The sequence below is a fragment of the Chrysochloris asiatica genome, unplaced genomic scaffold, assembly GCF_000296735.1.
Source record: "Chrysochloris asiatica unplaced genomic scaffold, ChrAsi1.0 scaffold00007, whole genome shotgun sequence".
Classification (NCBI taxonomy): domain Eukaryota; kingdom Metazoa; phylum Chordata; class Mammalia; order Afrosoricida; family Chrysochloridae; genus Chrysochloris; species Chrysochloris asiatica.
Genome location: NW_006408525.1, coordinates 32,006,750 through 32,026,229, shown reverse-complemented (window position 1 = coordinate 32,026,229; position 19,480 = coordinate 32,006,750). Strand labels below are relative to the sequence as shown.

The following is a 19,480-nucleotide window of genomic DNA, read 5'->3' as shown; positions in this document are numbered from 1 at the left end:
CCTTGGAAGGCTCTAGAACATCTTTCCTTCCCTGTCTCTTCTTAACCTCTGATGATTTCCAGCATCCTTGGTACTCTGTGATTTGGAGACGCATCACTCCAATCTCTGCAGACTCTGTCATCATAAAGCACTCATTTCATACATCTCTCTGTGTTTCTTCTCCTATCTTATAAGAACACAAGATACACAGGATTAGAGCCCACCTGACTCCAATATGACCCTGTTTGCATGTAAAAAGACCTTATTTCAAATAAGGTCACACTCTCAGATACTAGGAGTCCAGACTTCAACATATCTTTTAGAGACACAATTCAGGCCAGTAGGTGATTTGTATATGCATAGGAGGAGGCCTGGTGGCACTGTGGGTTAGGTGTTGGGCTGCTAGCCATAAAGTTGGTGGCTCAAACCCACCAGCTGTTACTCAGAAGAAAGATGAGGTGAGCTTAAAGATCACCTTAAAGATCCCTTAAAGATTTATAGTCTCACAAATCCTATATAGGGTTACTGAGTTGGAATCAACTTTATGGCAGCAAGTTTGGGTTTAGCTATGAGTACAATGATGGAGAGAGGAATGCCAGTCTTCTGATTGGGCACAGGAGGACATTGAAGAGTCGGGCAGAGGAGAGGGAGGCCCTATCCTAGCTCCCCACCCCCAACCAAGAGGATGGAGGGCGGAGTCTGACAGCCACCTTCCTGCTCCAGCTGTTGCCCATGCCCCACCCCCAGGCCAGCCAAGAGCAAGCTGGAATTGAAGCTGCCATCCCAAATCCCAGTTTGATTTTGGTATAAAGGTTAATCACCCAGGAAAATGCTTATTAGAGACCATAAATAGCCACATTGCTGAAGCTCTGCTTGGTCTTTAAGGCACAAAAGTGCAATTTCCTTTGATGGGATGATTTGGTAATTAACCTTTAGGGGAGAGTCCTGAAGGGCTGCTGGAGAGTTGGCAGAGAGGCCTCCGGGGATGCCCTCACCTCCTAAAAGTTCAGGAGAATAGGGTGGCTGCCTCCCTTCCCCTTTCATGGTCCAGGGCCCCAGGCCGAGAAGGGCTTCTGACAGCCAGGGATGACACAGTCAGGGTGTCAGGGTGTGTTTCACGAAGAGTCATTGCCCACTGCTCAGTTCCCACTAACTAGCTGTGCAAGTCCCAGGGAGCCACCTGGCCCCTCTGAACCCCAGCTTCCTCGTCTGTGAAAGAATATTAACAATGAGATCTTTCCTATCTGCATCATAGACAAATGGATCATCTGTGGAAAAAGGAGACCAGAGATACTTTCAGAAAGCTAAATTCCCTTACAAGTGTCACTGTGGTGCTGTGGGTTAATGCGCTAGACTGTAAGGTTGGTTTGAACCACAAGTTTGGTGGTTCAAGCTCACCAGCCACTCCTCGGAAACCCTATACAGGGTATCTATGGGTTGGAACTAACTTGATGGCACTTAACAACAAGTGTCAATGGGACCAATATTGCAACTTGGACACTCTGGACCCCGGAATCTTCCTTGGCTACACAGAGGGTTGAACTAGATCTGGGCTTACTCCCGGTGCTTCTCCTGGGCCTCTTGGGGAGCAGCTTTAGTCAAGACCCCTGCCCTCCCCTCCCACCCACCCTCAGTTGGCACTTCTATCTTCTCCACAATTTTCCTTCGGGGAGGGTTTTTCTGCTTAAAGTGCAAGTTTGTTTTTAACCAATGGATTTAGTGACCTCACTAAGCCTCTCCTCTGGACTGGGATTCTACACTCAGAGCCCAAGTCTAGGTACAAGGTTTGGGAGGAAGGAAAGGGATCCAGTGGAGAGGAAAAAGGCAAGGCAAAGCACCCAGGTGAAGTGCAGTGGGATCTAGGGGCTTCAGGGGCAGTTGGTACAATGTGCTGGGAGAGCAGGCTTCCTGAGGGAGATGGGCTGGAAGATGGGCAGAATGGGGAGGAATGAGAGAGGGATCTTAAAGAGAGGGCCCTGAGCTTGGGGTTGAAGAGATGGGGTGATGAGGAAGGGTCTTCTGTGGAGGGGATTGATCACTGTCCTGAGATGGACCCATGAGCTTGGAGCTTCAGGTAGTTTCCTGAGACATAGACTATTATGGTTGTTAATGTGCAGCAATGAATTATTTAATATGACCCTTCTAACCAGACCCTTTCATGACAAACTATGGATAACATTGTGAAAAATGAGTATTCCAGAACACTTAATTGTACTCATGAGGAACCTGTATATAGATCAAGAGGCAGTCATTTGAACAGGACAAGGATATTATGAATGATTAAAAATCAGGAAAGGTGTGCGCAAGGATTGTATCCTTTCGCCACACTTATTCAATCTGTATGCTGAGCAAATAATCCATGAATCTGGATTATATGAAGAAGAACATGGCATCAGACCTAGAAGAAGAGTCATTCACAACTGGTGATATGCAAATGATGCAACTTTGTTTGCTGAAATCCTTACTCATGAAGATCAAAAACTACAACCTTCAGCATAGGTTGCCCCTCAATGTAAAGGAAATAAAAATCCTCACGACCTGACCAACAAATAACATGATAAATAAACTTCCTTTTGCTTGGATCCACCATCAATGCTCATGGAAGCAGCAGTCAAGAAATCAAACAACATATTACATTAGGCAAATCAAGAGCAAAGATGTCAGTTTGAGGACTAAAGTGTGCAAGACTGGGTGGTTTCAGTAGCCTCAAATGCATGTGAAAATTGAACAAGGAACAAGAAGACCACTGAAGAATCAATGCATTTAAATCATGGTGTTGGTGAAGAATATTGAAATTACCATGTTGGGTCAGAATTGACTCCACGGCACTTATCAACAACAACAACAACAACAACAACCAGAAGAACAACCAAATCTGTCTTGGAAGCAGTACAGCCAGAATGCGCCTTAGAAGACAAGATGGTGAGACTTCGTCTCTTGTACTTTGGACATAGTGTCAGAAAGGACCAGTCCCTGAAGAAGGACCTCATGCTTTATAAAGTGGAGATCAGTGAAAAATCGGAAAGACTCCCACCGAGATGGATTGGCACAGTGGCAGCAACATGGCCTCAAACACAGCAGTAATTGGACGGTGCAGGACTGGGCTGTGTTTCATTCTGTTGTATATAGGGGTTGATATGAGTCGAAACTGACTCAGTGGCACCTAACAACAACAACCATAGTCTTTTTAATTCCCCCCAAATGACTGGATGTGGTTATGCAAATGAGGCTCTTGTGGGCCTCCAAGGGGATTGGACAACTTGCTAATAATGCAAATAAGGAACATGGCACCCTTGTGTGAGTTGTTGTTAAGTACAATTGAGTCCACAGCCCCTATATTTAAGCAGTTGGCTCAGGGTCAAGCTTCCTGGCTGGCATAAAGGTTTGCTTTCAGTTCAATCATGCGTTGGAATGGACTTGATGACAACAACTTTAACTTAGAGGATAACAATTTGAACCCACCCAGAGGCATTCCAGGAGAAAGATCTGGCAACCTTCTTCTGTAAAGATACAGTTGAGAAAGCCCTTTAGAGGAGTTCCATTCTGTAACAAATGGGGTCACTATAAGTCAGATGGAGTCCTAGTGTGGAGCTATGGGTTAATGCACCAGACTGCAAAGTCAGTTTGAACTGCAAGGTCGGTGGTTCAAGCTCACCAGCTGCTCCTCGGAAACCCTATACAGGGTCGCTATGGGTTGAAACCAACTCAACGGCACTTCACAACAACAACATAAGTCAGATGGTTTAGGAATTAGCTTTGCTCTGCACAGTCCTCAGGTACAGCCTATTTTAAGGAACTCTAAGAGAAGAAAAATCTATATGTGAAAATTTGTGATGGTGGGGGGTCATAAATCAAGATTTATTTTAAAAACTAGCTCCCCCATTGTATTTAGAAGCCAGGCTCTGGTTTGCAGAGAAAAGACATATGTGCAATGAGTTCTTCAGAAACTTGCCTCTGCTGACAGGGATATATCTATAGTTACCAACTGATTGAATATGGGGGCGGCATAAGGCCCCACACGCCAGTGTATGATTTCTGCACAGAGATGCCAGTGGGAGGGGTCGGTGGGGGCTGCAATTGCAAGCTGTGTACCGCCAGAAACGGAACCTGAGGGGATTTTTTTCCCCTCTAATCTGCCAAAAACCCATTGCTGTCAACTCCTATTCTGACTCAACAACCTGATAGGACTGCTTCATAGGGTTTCCGAGGCTGGAAATCTTTATGGAAGCAAACTGCCTCATCTTTCTTACAAAGAGCAGTTGGTAGGTCTGAACCACCTACCTATCACTTAGCCCACTGTGCTACCAAGGCTCTGTAATCTACCAGAGGTGCTCTACAGAATAATAATAATAATAAATAACAACAACAACAAAACAGTTGCCCACAAGTCTGTGTCAGAGTATAACTGTGCTCCAAAACTCAATGGCTGATATTTTGGAAGTTGATAACCAAGCTTTTTTTTTTTACCAAGGTGCCTCTCAGTGGACTTGAATCTTCAACCTTTTGGTTAGTAACTGAGTGTGTAAACTATTTGCACAACCCAAGGATTCCCTCCAAATAATAACCAAGCTAGACTTAGAACTCAGGCAGAGATGAGCCATCAGATGTCCAAGATTTTTCAATCCCATGAATAGAACCTCCCATCCTGCTGCAGGTCAGCCCCTTCCCTCCCCACCTCCCTTCAGAACAGTCACAACCTCTCCCATCTCCTGATGTGGTGTAGTGCATTATTTAATGTTGCTTCTAGCCAGAGTTTATCATTCTCCCCAATCAATACTTTTTAGGTCTGGGTGAGAGAAGATGGGAGAAGATACTGATAGGATGGCATGGCTCAGCTGTAAATGCTAACAGACTTCACTGTCATTGTAAAAATTTGAAACTCTCTTTATTGTTAAGTCATTAAGTGCTGCTGAGTCAATTCCAACACTTAGCAACCTTGTATAGGGTTTCGGAGTAGCGGCTGGTGGGTTTGAACCACCAACCTTGAGGTTCAAATTGACCTTGCAGTCAAGCGTATTATCCTGCAGCGCCACGCCAGGACTCCTTGAAACTCCAGCATGGGTATGAGAGGAACCATCTCAGAAGCAGGAAGGGGGATCTCACTATCGTTAAAGAAGAGTCAAGAGTCGAGTGCATCCTTTGAACCCCAAGATTCCTAACCTCTTTGACCCAGAGACAGAAAGCTGAGATACCAGAGGAGCAGCAGCAGCAGAGCCAAGAGCCAGAGAAAGCGACAGAGCAGTGGGCTTCTCAGCCCATAGAGCAAGTAAAGCTGAGTGACTTTGGGCAGGGAACTTGGGGTTAGCAGCTTGACTGGAATTGTGCTCTGAGAATTTCTGATCCCAAATTGTCACCTGTTAACTGGTACCATGTGGACTCCTGGTGTAGCACTGTAGAATCAGCACTAGGCAGCAAATGACAAAGTCAGCTGTTCAAACCACCGACGGCTCTTCGGAAACCCTATAGAAGGTCACTATGAGTCAGAACTGACTCACGACACTTCATAGCAACAGCTGGCACTGTAGGATAAGCACTGGACTGCAAGGTCGATTTGAACTGCAAGGTGGCATTTCAAACCCACCAGCGACTCCTTGGAAACCCCATACAGGGTCGCTATGAGTCAGAACCAACTTGACAGCACTTAACAACAACAACAACAATTTCCCTAATAAACCCACAACTGTGAGTATTGTCTCTGGGTCCTGTGTGGCCATTGCACTGAATTATCGAACGCAGCTGAGTAGAGAGAGCTGTGGAGGACTGTTTGGTGCCAGATATTTTTGCACCTGGCAGAGAGTCTGTGCTTCCCCTAAAGAGTGGGTGAGCAGTGAAAGATTATTCTAGGCAGACGAGAAATCATTTGTTACAGTTAATTAGCTCAAATTGCTGTTGTACAGAAAGAGAAAATGGAAAGAAAAATCTGCCCACAGTTGTGGGGAGCATGCCTGGGTGTTCCCCGCCTCCAGGTCTTCTAGCTGGGCCCTGGCTCGGGGTGTGCCTTGCCCCACCTGGCACCCTGCTCTATGCTCTGCCTCTATCTATGCTGCTTCCCTAGTCATAGCCCCTGGTGAGGTCAGAAGCAGGGCTAAAACCAAGGGACCACCTGTTTTACCTACACCAGGGACAGCAAGGGCCTGGAGACCCCGGCTCTGGGTTCACATGTGCCCCTCCAAGGACCTAGATGGACTGTGCCCTTCAGGTCATAAGCTTCCTGAGGGCCTGTATCTATTTCTGGCCCCTCACTGGAGCCTGACACAGAGTAGGGACCTTGATATGTGTTTGATGAGTGAGTGAATGAATGAATGAATGAATGAATGGATTTGACCATCAGGTCCCATAAAGATTGTACCCAGGACATGTTGATGGATTTACTTTCTTTTCCCCATTTTTCAGAGTCTCTTTTCCTTTCAGCATCTCTCCTGTGTCCGCATCAGCCAGAGCTTTCTCCAACTTTTGGGTTTTTCTTTTCTGTAGCAGTTCCCCACCTGGAAACCCAGAAGTGTGCGCTGAAGGGATGTTCAGGGCTGCGATGCTGCTCTGACTTGTTCTGTGGTCATGGTCAAGTCACATCCTGACCTTGCAACCTTGCTGGAACCGTCAACCTGTCTACCTTTCTCTTCCACCTTTGCTTCGCCATCTCTGTTGGTCTTTTCTCTAGCCTCTGTTTTCTTTTGACTAAAGGCTTGCATAGGGCCAGGCTCTGGCCTCTGAGAAGCTGGAGTCTTTGCTATCTCCCACTGTATAGACAATACAACTGACTCAGATGGAAATGGTACCTGGCTGCACCACTAACTGTACTAAGTTGTTGTTGTTGGGTGCTGTTAAGTCCGTACCAACTCATAGCAACCTTATGCACAACTGAACAAAACACTGCTCATTCGTACACCAACCCCATAATCGTTGCTACACTTGAGCCCATTGCTGTTATTACCACTGTGCCAATTCATCTCATTGGGGGTCTTCCTCTTTTATGCTTACCATCCACTTTACCAAGCATAATGTTCTCAAGAGACTCGTCCCTGCTACTAACATGTCCAAAGTATGAGAGACAAAGTCTGGCTATCCTGGCTTCTAACAAGCATTCTGGCTGTACTTCATCCAACACAGATTGGTTTGTTGTTTTGGCAATCCGGGGTACTTTTAATATTCTTCTCCAACACCATAACTCAAATGCATCAATTCTTCTATGTCTTCCTTATTCATTGTCCAGCTTTCACATGCATATGAGGTTACTGAAAATTCCATGGATTTTTGAGGTGCACCTTAGTCCTCAAACTGACATCTTTGCTCTTGAACGCTTTAAAGAGGTCTTATGCAGCAGATTTGCCTAATGCAATATGTCGTTTGATTTCTTAACCGCTGCTTCCATGAGTGTTGATGTTTGATCTGAGCAAAATGAAGTCTTCCACAAGTTCAGTCTGTACTAAATGGAGGGACTGAAATCAGAACTGGGTTCTCCACTCCTAGACAGGACTGTCTGCCTTCACCCTTCCTGTCCCTTCCTCCTCATAAGTGTGGCCCCTCCATACATGCCTCTCAACCACAGACTTGATCCCTGACAGCTAGCAGTGGGCTTGTAGTGGATTGAATAGACACATATCCCAAAAGATATGTCCACCTTCGAATCCCCAGAACCTGTGGTTGTAAGTTGCCATCCACTTGATTCTGACTCACGGCAGCCCTGGGCGCTGTGTGAAGCTGCTCCACCTAGCTTTCGTTTTGGAAGCAGGTGGCCAGGCCTGCCTTCCAAAGTGCCTCTGGATGGGCTGGAACCGTCAACTTTTCAGTCAGTAGTTGGACACTTTGTAGTTTGTGTCACCCAGAGACTTGAGGCACCTGTGGAATATGACCTTATTTGGAAAAAGGGTCTTTGCAGATGTAATTCAATTAAGGCTCTTTAGAGGAGAACATCATACTGGATTACCCAGGTAAATCTTTAATCCAATGACATGTATCTTAATACGAAAAAGACAGGGGAAGATCTGAGACAGTGAGGAGGCGAAAACACACACACACACACATGAGAGGGGCAGTGTGAAAGTGGGGGCAAAGCAGCAGTGGGGAGGGGTTCTTGAAGCCACCTGAAGCCAACGAGGAAGGAAATAAATGATCTCCGAGAGTCCCAGAAAGATCTCAACCCTGCCGATCTTGGATTTCCAGTCTCCCAGGCATTGAGAGAATAAATGTTTTAAGCCACTCGGTTTGTAATCACTGGCTCCCCGGTTCTATCCACCACAGGCAGGACTCAGGAAGGGCTGAGTTGGGTTGTTGCTCACTCAGGTGGAGCCTTGCCGGGGCCCCTGGGAGCAGCTCCCCCATGAGCTGTGAGTGTGTGGGAAGACACTGGGAAGCTGGGCATGAGGAACATCTGCTGCTCTAGGAGACGGAGTGAGGTGTCGGGGACAGCCTAGGAGACACCTGCTAGGCAAGTGGCACTATCAGCTGTGCTCTTTCTGAGAAGCACAAAGGGCAGAGTGAGGTGTCTGATGACTAGAAATGGGTGCCTATTGGAAAAGTGGAAGGAGCCATGGTGGCACAGTGGTTATAGTGCTTGGCTGCGAACCAAAAGCCCAGTCAGTGGTTTAAACCCACCAGTTGCTCCCCAGGAGAAAGATGTAGCTGTCTGTGTCCGTAAAGATCACAGCCTCAGAGACCGTATGGGGTACTTCTGCTATCCTACAGCGTCACTGAGAGTCTCAATGGGCTCAACTGTAGGGGATTTTTCCTCAAGGCTTGACTACCTCCCAAGGCCATGAGGGTCAGGTTAAAGCGGGACGCAGGACCACCAAACCCTACTGGGTAGAGATCTGGGATAATCACAGGCTCTTCTATAAAATAATCCATGTTTTCACCTTCTGTTTCTTAGTCTGCAGAGGCCAGAAGTTTCCAGACAGGGCTTAGCATCTGGGAACCAGAACGTTCCATTTCCCAGGTCTTACCCCAGAGATTTGGGGTCAGGCATCTAGTCTATTATTACTACTCTCCTGGTGGAGCTTGAGGAGAACAGGAATAACCCAGTGGTTCTTCAAATGCAGATGGCTTTGATCCCCAGAGGACATTTGGCAGTGTCTGTAGACATTTTTGATTGCCCTAGTTGGAAGGTGGCTATTGGCATCTACTGAATAAAGACCAGGGATGCTGCTAAAATCCTACAACACACAGACAGCCTCCTACAACAAAGAATGATCTAGCTCCAAATGCCAATAGTGCTGAGGCTGAGAACTCCTGCAGGAGAATAGTGAGCCCATTCATGGAAGGGTGGGGGTGGCAAGCCCTGGAAAAAACAGAACCAGAGGGGTCTTCAAGGCCAGAAGAGGTCCTCCAGCTCACTCTGCCTGACAAAACACCCAGGGTGACCTCGGACTAGTCATTTCCCCTTCTCCTGGCCTGAGTCTAGAAGCAGGGGACTGGTGAGAATGATCTCTCCAAACAGCTGGGCAGACAGGAGGTCCTTCTCCTTGCTGCTTTGCTGGCCCTGCCTGGTCAGCATCCTCCAGGCTGCCTCCTGGGTGCTCACGGGAGCCGCTAGCGTATCCAGTAAGTCTCGTGGCAGGTGCTGCCTGCTGACTCGGCCAACGCAGGGAACTGAGCAGCGCAGGACCAGCCACGCTCCACATACATGGGCCTTTTCCCAGAAACCTTGTGGGAACATAGGGATGAGAAGGGGTCCACCTGGTGTGGCAACACATCAAAGAGCTAGAGGACTCCTAGTGGTTGGAGCGTACAAGGGAGGAGATGTGAAGTGAGCCAAGGCAACCTGTGAGTGATACACCTGGGAGGGGCTTCCTGGAGGAGGTGATGTAGGTGGACAGGATAGGTGCTGACTGGTGTGGAGAGACTGAGGGCAGCAGGAAGACTGTGTTTTAGGGGTAGGAAGGAGGCAGCGGGCCAGAGGGGGAGGTATGGGAGATGCAGGTTGAGTCTGGTCTGAGCTAGGATGGGAGGGCTCAATGGAGTACTGCGTATAGACCCGGTGGCAGGGGAGCGGCTCTGTGAATGGTGCATCTGGCCAGGAGAACTCGGCTGGGCAGAGAGAAAGGGCATGGGAGGGAGGGGGAGGCAGGGGCTCACACCCAGGATGTAGCCCTCCCTCCCAGGACCTGCCTCCCCCTGAAAGGCTGGGAAGAGAGAGGTTGGCTGAGCCTTTGAGGCTCCCAGCCAGGCACATATGATCAAGGGGTGGTCATGGTGGCTGCCCAACCCGCCATTCACCCCAATCACTAACCCTGCAGCCCTGGGTTCCCAGCTGCCCCTCTGGCCTCTGCCTCATCTGTTTGTGCTGACAGGAGACGTGAGGTCTGTGTCATAGCCTCTGAGGGGGTAGCAGGTAGGGAGTGTTATTACAGCACCGAGGGTCCCCACATGTGCATGTGTGTGAGAGACAGACAGACAGATCACTGTACACGGGATTGTTAGGAACACAGCGGCAGCAGATTGTCTCTCTTGTACTGAGCTGCTGGGGGAGGGCGGCATGCGTGGGGCTCTTTCATCAATATTCATCAGCACCTCCTGGCAGCTGAGGAGGGCTCTAGGGATGGGGTTAGGGATGTGGGCCATAGGTTCTAGTGAAAAGCAAAGAGAGGGGTTTCCAAGAATCACCATCTCTGGCTTAGAACTAGGGCACACATGGTGTTGTCTCAGGAGAAAGTTAAGAATGACCAGGGAAGATACTGGGGTCTTTTTGTTTCTTGTCACTTCCCTCTCTCGTCGCTCTGTCTGTCTGTCTGTCTCTCCTTTTCCAGACTCTCTGTCCTTCTGTCCTCTTTTATGCCAACTTTAGCCAGTGTTGTCCATTTCTGCATCCCCTTTAGTCTCTCTCTGCATCCCTTTCACCGTTTTGTCTGTCTGTCTGTGTGTGTGCTCATGGTATAGACTAGTAAAATGTCCACTCTCGAGCCACACAAAAGCTGCAACTTTGCTCTTTCCTCTGATGGTGGATCAGGGCCCTGGGCACAGGAGGATGACCCCTCAGACATCCCTGGACTTTCCCTGCCATGCCCCCACTTCCCCACCCCTACCCAGACTCATTTCCTTCCCAGCCAGCACAGTCCAGTCCCTCATCTCTGGGCCTCCATCCCTCTCCCCATTTCTGTTCACAGACTTTCCACCAAGCTGTGTCTACACAGTGGAAGTGCCTCTGGACCTTAAGCTGGGACAAATTTTATGGAAACTTCCAAGAAGACTGGATCAACACTAGAGGATACATGGGTCAAACCAGTTGCCATCAAGTCAATTCTGACTTTGAGCGACCCATGTGTGTCCAAGCAGAACTATGTTCCCTAGGATTTTCAGTGTAGATTGCCAGGTCTTTCTTGCGAGGCATCTCTGTGTGGACTTGAACCTCCAACCTTTCAGTTAGCAGCCACAGGCATTAACCATTTTCACCACTCAGGGAGGGGCTCCTAATGGATCAAAACCCACCACCACTGAGCCAATTCCAACTCACGGTGGTGGTGCTGTGCCGGTGGTGCTGTGCCGTGGAGTCAGTTCCGACTCATCGTGAGCCTGCATAGGGTTTCCGAGACTGTAGATCTTTATGGGAGCAGAAAGCCTCATCTTTCTTCCACAGAAAAGCTGGTAGTTTTGAACTGCTGATGTTAAGGTTAGTAGCCCGACTCGTAAACACTACATGACCAGAGCTCCTGATTCAAACTCGTAGTGACCTTGCATAGGGTTTCTGAGACTGTAAATTTTTATGGGAACAGACAGCCTCACCTTTCTCCCATACTGGATTGAAGTGGGGTCCCCACTATCAATGGAAATACTGCAGCCAGCCCGTAGCTCCAACCCTTCCTCTTGGGCGGTCTGCCTTCCAGTTCTTAAGCAATATGTACCCTGTTCCAACTGTTCTAAGTGTCTTGATCTCCCAATGCTTAAAAGTTCAATGGAAACTCCCGCTGTGCCTCAGGACTCCCTTGTTGGTTAGTTATGTGCCGTGGAGTTGGTTCCGACTCCTAGTGACCCTATACAGGGTTTCCGAGGCTGTAAATCTTTACGTGAGCAGAAAGCCTCATCTTTCTCAGGTGAAACAGTTGGTAGTTTTGAACTGCTGACCTTGTGGTTCGCAGCCTGATTTGTAACCACTATGCTACCAGGACCCCCTACTACCTCTGAAAACTTGGACAATGGGTAGACACTCCATTGAAGTTGCTTTGCTTACAAATCTCCAACCTCCCTAATTCTCCAGCCTCAGAAGTGGCTGGACCAGTCTGGCCACTTTCTCACTTTGACCTAGGCACCCTAGCTCCATACAGACTGGCTGGAGGTTGGGAACAAGCTGATGACCCACAAGCCCCACTGAAATGCAATTAACTGAAGTAGCTCCCCCCAGGTCCAGTAGAGCCAAGGAGTGGGACCCTGAAAGTGCCTGTGTTTATATAACCAAAAGGCTGGTGGTTCAAATCTACCCAGCCTTTCTATGAGACAAACATCTGGCAACCTGCTCCTGTAAAGATTATGGCCAAGAAAACCCAATGGAATGGTTTTACTCTGTCACATGGGGCCGCTGTGAGTGGGAACTGATTTGACAGAGCCCAACAACAACAACAACACAGAACAAAGTGCAGTCACGATTATCTTCATTCGCCCCAGAAACAGTTGGGAGGAAAGTGGCCAAAAACCATTTTGGATCAGTAGTTCTGTGTGCATAGGACCTGCCTTCCAGAGTTGCATCCAGGCATGCCCATTTCACAGAAAGGAGGTGCGATGGGGCTTCAAAGAGTAAGTGGAACACAGAGTAGACAGGGATGGGCAACTTGGACATGGGCTACCCAAAGTGGGGTGGGGGTGGGGGGGGGGACGGGGGCAACAAAGGCAAGAAGTGACTGGCTTATAAGCTTTCAAGAGGGAACCTAGATCCAGAGGGCCTGGAGGAAGGTAGAATCTCCTGTGAGTAGTATTCAATCTGTCTAGGCGGGGCTGATGCAATGAAATGCAGACGGGTCTCTTGTGGTATAATAGTGAATAATTGTTATCAGGACTGATTGTGAGGGTTGGAAATGTAAAGGTAGACGTTTTATAGCAAGGAGGGGAGTGATTAACTTTTCAGTCTAGGAGCGGAGGGCCCTAGGACCATCAAGGGAGAAGAGCAGAGAGCTGGACCCTCCCCAGAGAAGCAGTGATGCCTGAAATGGAGCCAGAGATGATGATGTGGAGCGATGGAGATGCTGGAGACTTTAGATCCAGAGAGGGAAAGCAACTGTGTGCTGAAGACCTGGGGGGCACGGGGGAAGGATTGCATGGAGGGTATTGTAACTATGGCAATGAGACAATATACGACAGAATTAATGTAAAACTAATGTTTTCCCATGTAAACTATCACATAATTCACAATAAAACATTAAAAAAAAAAAAAAAAAGAGTATGTGGAAACATTTCATTATCTTTTAATTCCACTTTTCCAGATTTTTTGAAGCCCCCTGGGAGATGTCTACACTCAAAAGGCGCTCTTCCTTCCTCCCTCCCTATCTTCCTTCCTTCCTTTCAAATTTGTTAAATGAAGCAAACACCACTTACTCTGAAAATAAATGGGTCATAAATAACTTGTTGCTTAACTGCTTGCTGCATGCTGAAGAGTTGGTTCTCACCCTGTCTAGGGTTTCCGAGGCTATAAATCTTTACAGGAGCAGAAAGCCTCATCTTTTTCTCATGGAGTGGCTGGTGGATTTGAACTCCTGACCTTGCTGACCCACTATGCTACCAGGGTTCTTCTGCTGCTTAATAGAATCCAGCTATTTTCTAGTTGTTTTCAAAATAATTGCTTCATCTGTGAGTTAATCATTTTACAGTATCCTCTGTACGTGTCTCTATTTTTGTGTCTGAAATGTTCAGAAGGTCAGTTGTGGGCCCCTCTGTCCTTTGAGCTTTGAGTCCCAGCTGATGGCAGGTGGCTTTATCCTTTTCCCCAGGGACTGTGGAAAGCACCCTGGGGCAGGAGGAGAATCGACATTGCCAAGTACCCTATATCCCAACCTCCATACCTTCACCACCTCTCCTTCCATCAAGCTCCTTGGTGGAGGGTCTATGGACATCAGTCACTTTGCAACTTGGTCTGAATGCAAACTCCATGCCGGGTACTCTGCCAGGCAGTTTCCATGTATTAATTCATTTCACCCTTGCCTCCTCCACCTCAGGAATGTTGTACTGCCCCCATTCCAGAAGGGGGAACACTGAAGCTCAGAGAGGTCAAGCACCTTGCCCTAGGTCTTACAGCTGGAAATGAACAGAGCTAGGAGTTGAATCTGCTGCCTCTCACCCTGTCCATGTGAGGTCAGAGCTCTAAGGAGTGTTCCAAACACACACCTTTCACAAGGTAGGAAAAGATAACAAAGAATCTGGCACAATAGTCCTCTTTTACAGCTAGAAAAATTGTGGTTCAGAGAGGGAAGGTGATCTACCTGAAGGTACACAGGAATTTGGAAGCAGAGCTGGACCAAAGTCAGATTTGCCAATTGCGGCACTGTGCATTAATGCGCTGGACTGCAAGGTTGGTTTGAACCACAAGGTTGGTGGTTCAAGCTCACTAGCCACTCCTTAGAAACCCCATACAGGGTCACTATGGGTTGGAACCGACTCGATGGCTCTTAACGACAACACCAGAATGATGGTAGCAGGAATGATCAGCCTGCACCTAATGCCCTCCTTCTTGCCATATGATGGCCAGGGCCAAGGCTCAGGCTCATGGGCTCAGCAAGAATCCTGGTATTTGGAGTGATGGTGAGAGGCACCTCTGACCCCCAAACTTCTTCTGTGCAGCTGAATCCCAACGGTTGCCAAGTGTTAGAAAGAGTGAGAAATGGAGTTCCCACTTGTACTTGTCCTCAGTCTTTCCACGTCATTGTCCTGCTTCCTTGTACATCTACAGATTCCTTGACAACTGGGCTGACCTGCATTTTCTCTCTCCCTATAGCTGGCCATATCAAATCCGAAAGGCGTGGCCTGACTTCAAGGTCCCTTCCCAACTTCTGTTTTACTCCCTGTTTGTGGTCAGGCCTATGGCCCCACCAGTCCATGGCCCCAGTCTGAGTTTGTTTTTTTGCTTTCTCTTTTTTCTTACGAATGTCTTCCCTTGAAAAGCTGACTCCACATTATATATCAAAGAAACAACTTGGAAATGGTCCAAATGGCAAAGCCCATCCTCTCCCAGGCAATAGGCAGACATTGAAACTCTCCCTCTGATAGACTTGGGAATTACAAGGGCAGACTTGGACTCTACGAGAGTTAAGTGAAAAGTCAGGTGCTCAGTGACCACAGCTGTGCCCAAGCCTACACTTGAGGAAAAGATTGGTTTTTCATGGTAACAGTCATATTAGGGAGGGGTTGTACTCATTTTCTCCTCTGATTTCCAGACTTTGTGTAATGCTGTACAATGGCATTGATAATAATAGCAACAGCAATACAACCAGCTCCCTCTCAGAATTTACTCTCCCTACTAACCCACAATCACAGAACCAGCCTTCTGAAACACTTGGTCTCCTTGTGAGGACAGAATTGCAGCTGGTGGGTAGGTGACCAAGGTGTGCTCCCTTGGTGGGGAGAGCAAATATCTGACCTTTCCCTTCCATCTTCCACACACAGATCTCTCCCTTATTCATATACACACACACACCCCTTAGTACACACTCACCTACCTCTCTCATATACATGCACACACATTTCTCTCATTGTGCACACTAACACATGCCTCTTGTTCACTCACACATACGCTCTCATGCAGATTCACACGCACTCTTTCTATCTCTACAAATTCTATCTCACGTATACACATGCACACACATTCTCTGTGCACTGTTACCAGTACAGTGCTTAAAATAATAATAAAAAAAAACCCCACAAAAACCACATTTGCTGTTGAGTCAACTCTGACTCATGGCAGCCCCATGTGTGTCACAGTAGAATTGTGCTCCACAGGATTTTCAATGGCAGATCACCAGGTCTTTCTTCCACAGCACCTCAGGATGGACTCAAAACTCCAGAGACTCTAGTATAGTGCTAGGCCCAGAGTGGCTCCTTTCCCATTATTGGCTGATTTGTTGGGAACAGACGTAGAGTTTAGATTTTTTATAGCGCCTCGAGATTCATACTCAAAATAATCTGAGCTCTCATCTAGGGGAGGTCTGTGGTGAGATTGAAGTGGTTTAGAATATTTTCTGACAACAGCTAGCAAAACAAAACCTTAGATCCAGAGTTTGAATTCTGACTCCATTACTTACTAGCTGTTTGATTTTGGAGAAGTTAATTAGCCTCTATTTGCCTCAGTTTTCTCACCTATAAAATGGAAGTAATACTTCCTACCTTCCAGGGCTGTTGTGAGGACAAAATTACAATATTTGCAAAGCAGGTATAACATTGTCCTGCAACTTGCACATTCTACATAAATGAAAGGAAAAAACCCAACTTTATAATTAAAGTCAGCATTGAATGACTGCCTATGAGCTCCTTAGTCCAGACACAAAAGACTCAGATGTCATTATCTAGTTTTAGGAAGAAATAAGGAAAGAAGACACAATTTTAGTTAAAACCTGATAATTCTACATAGAGATTTGTACATGATTCTAAGTCAGAGAAAGGGCATACCTATTACCATGTAAACATGAAAAAAGGAAAATGAAAAAAGGTTTTGTTTAACCCTTTGAATCTATTTTAAAAGATCAAATTCGGTCTGATTTGTATATTTAGATTAAGGCTCATATACATGAGACCCCTGTGGAAAGATTCCCACTGAAAACCATCTATTCAGCCTCTGGTATTTTTCTTTCTACCTAATCTTGCCGGGTCTCCTTTGTCACGCAGAAATAATTTCAAAGTTCACTCTCTCAATTAATGGGTGGGGGAAAGAGATACAGGTTCAATCTGACCAGTCCGGTGTCATTTTCTTTCAAACAACCACTTATAAAATATTTGGGTGGGAAACTAAAAGGAAAAGCCTTCGTAAACTAGTAACGTCTCAGCGGCTGAACCACCGCAATTTATTTTAAAAGCTTGTAGATTTAACTCCATTAAACCACTTTGGGAGTCGGTATAAAACACAGTTGATTTAATAACTGATGGAGGGAGGGGAACTAGTCCATCCGCACCCTTCCCCCAAATTCATTCCATTCTCTTGAGCATAATCGCTTTGAAATGCACAAAGCCTCGTTAAACGCTGTTTGCGGCTCAGGCCGGGCACACCGACCCTGCGGAGCCGGGAGACCCACCGCAACGCGATCCGCAGGCTTCCGCCGCGCAGGGCGCCCTGACTGTGTCCCAGGCCCACCAACCTCTCCAGCCAGTTGCTGCACCGTGCCTCCCCCTGCCAGCCGAATCGCTTTGGGAAGCGCCCCGCGCCTGTCACTAACCCTGGCCCAGTTGTCGGCCCCCATCCTTTCACTGGCCCCAGAACTTCAGCCGGCAGACGCTGGCGTGCGGTCTGGCGACTTCCCTAAACTCGGGGCGCCAGACCTGGGGCAGTAATGAGCAGATTAGGGGGGACACACAACCCCGGGACCCGCTGGAGCAACGGCTAGGAGAGCGGCGGGTCGCAGAAGCAGACACACTCTCCTCTCGGGAGACTGCGATTTCAGTCAAGGGCTTGGAGGCGCGGGGAACCTTCATCTCCTTGGACTAGCCGCTTTTCACCGAGTAGAAAGGGCAGGAAAGAGGTCCCAGGACTGGGGGTGGGACCGTGCGGAGTCCGCGAGCCGACAAGGGTGCCGGGGACAGGGTGGGGACCCACCTCCGGAGCTTCTTGTCCCAGGGCCGCGACCCCGCATGGAAACGGGAGGTGGAAGCAAGCCTCGGCCCCCACAACCTGGAGCTAGTCTGGGCACCGAGCCGTGTCCGCGGTGGGCGGGCCCCTTCCTTCGCCAGTAGCCCGGCAGTGTAACCACATCTTTTTTCACCTGACTTCTCCCCCATCAGCCCAGCCCTGGCTCCGGTCCAGGGAATTCGGCTGCCCCTCAACCCTCGGCAGCCCGGTACTTGGTCATAGCTTTGCTGAGTGCTCCCCACAGGCCACCCCTGCCACCCGCCCCAAGCCAACCCAGGCCGGGGGCGCCCGCGCTCGAGAGCTGCCCAGCGTGCTCCTACCTTGACAAGCCGGAGCTGCGGGCGCCGTCCCATCCTCGAGCTCGCTCAGTCAACGTCCTGGATGCCTGGGTCCCTCGAACATCTCAGAGGACCCGGCAGGCGGTTGAGGGCTCTGGTGTCACGGAGTGGGCGACCAGACTCCTCCGTCGCTGCCCGGAGCGGAGGTGCCCAGAACCACGTTCCCCCGCTCGGCAGTCTGGCCTGACCCTGCGGTTCGGCCCTTCTTCGGGAGGTCCCGCCGCCGTTACCCGACACTGCCAGAGTCCTCAGCCGCCTCTCGCCCGCCTTGAGCGCGCCTCGCCCCCGCCGCCTCCCTCTCGGTTCTCGCCGCTCCTCGCCTGGCTCCCCGCCCCCTCGCCTCGCGCGTCCTCTTCCCAGGCGGTCACCTCCCCTCTTCTCGGTTCCTCCTCCGCGCCTCGCCCCTCGGCTCCCTGCCCCTCCCGCCTCCTCCGGCCCCGATCCTCCCCGAGCTCCTCCCCGCGCCCTAGCCGCTCTGACCCCCTTTCCGGGCGCCCAGGTTTGCGGCAGTCAGTGGGGCGCATTAGCAGCGGTGGCGGCAGCCGCTGCAGTCCGGGAGAAGCCGAGGATGGGGGGCTGGGGAAGAGGCAGCCTCCCGCCGCTCACCCTCGGAGACCTAGCCTGGGAATTCCTAGGGAGTCTGGGGGAGACTTGGGGGATGCTCAGAAGGGTCTGTGAGAGTATGGCTATCGGAGACTGGGGAATAGGGCGGCCGGGTTGAGTGGAGCAGCCGTGGAGACGCGGTGAAGCTGGCAACTGCGTCTGGGCAGTTCTCGCCCTGCGCTGGCATGAAGATCCCCCGCAATCCCTACTCCAGCCGAGGCCCAACGCCAAGGTCCGATTCTCAGAGCCTTTGGTACTGACACACCCTGTGCGATCAGAGACGCTAAAACTCGGCGGAAGAGCCCTTCTCGTTAATTTATTCATTCATTCATTTGACAAGCTAAGCGCCTTCTCAGTTTGTCTGGGCAAGGGGCTTGCCCTGGGAACCCTAAAATGACAGAAAGACGGCGGCGCCCTGCAGTACTAGCCCGCAGCTGAAGGCTGGGCAAAGTGAAGAGCGCGCAAAGGGCTATAACGCCGGGAATACAGAGGGAACCTTGAGCGCAGAACATGGAGGAGGCAGCAGCGCCCCCTTTCGGCTAAGTTTACAGGGGAGGGATCAGGTGCTCTGCTAAACCTGGGGTCTTCATTCGGCTTTAAGCATCAGTTTTCCGTCCCTTCCCCAGCTCTGGCAGGCAGCTTTAAAGCTCAGTTTTCTATCCCTTCCCCAGCTCGGGAAGGCCGTTTTCTCCACCGTAGTACCTCTAACCCTTCTAGGTGGGCAGAACTTTTGACTCCTCCCCCCATCTCCTCCTCCGGAACTGAAGAGGAGGTACCCAGAGGGTATGGAAATCTTCATTCTATCCAGGGAACC

At 49.2% G+C, this 19,480-nt stretch overlaps 1 protein-coding gene across 3 annotated transcripts in view; it reads right to left on the bottom strand.

Annotated features, from left to right (window-relative positions):
• CRHR1 (corticotropin releasing hormone receptor 1) overlaps positions 1-18,115 on the bottom strand; it is a 46,394-nt gene extending 28,279 nt beyond the window's left edge. Inside the window, exon 1 of one of the 3 annotated variants that reach the window (XM_006833534.1) lies at positions 18,046-18,115. In XM_006833534.1, the coding sequence (XP_006833597.1) occupies positions 18,046-18,078 (33 nt within the window). In that variant the 5' untranslated portion in view covers positions 18,079-18,115. The remainder of the gene's footprint in view (positions 1-18,045) is intronic. The other 2 variants (XM_006833536.1, XM_006833535.1) reach the window with 2 other exon arrangements.
• Positions 18,116-19,480: the final 1,365 nt, after the last annotated feature.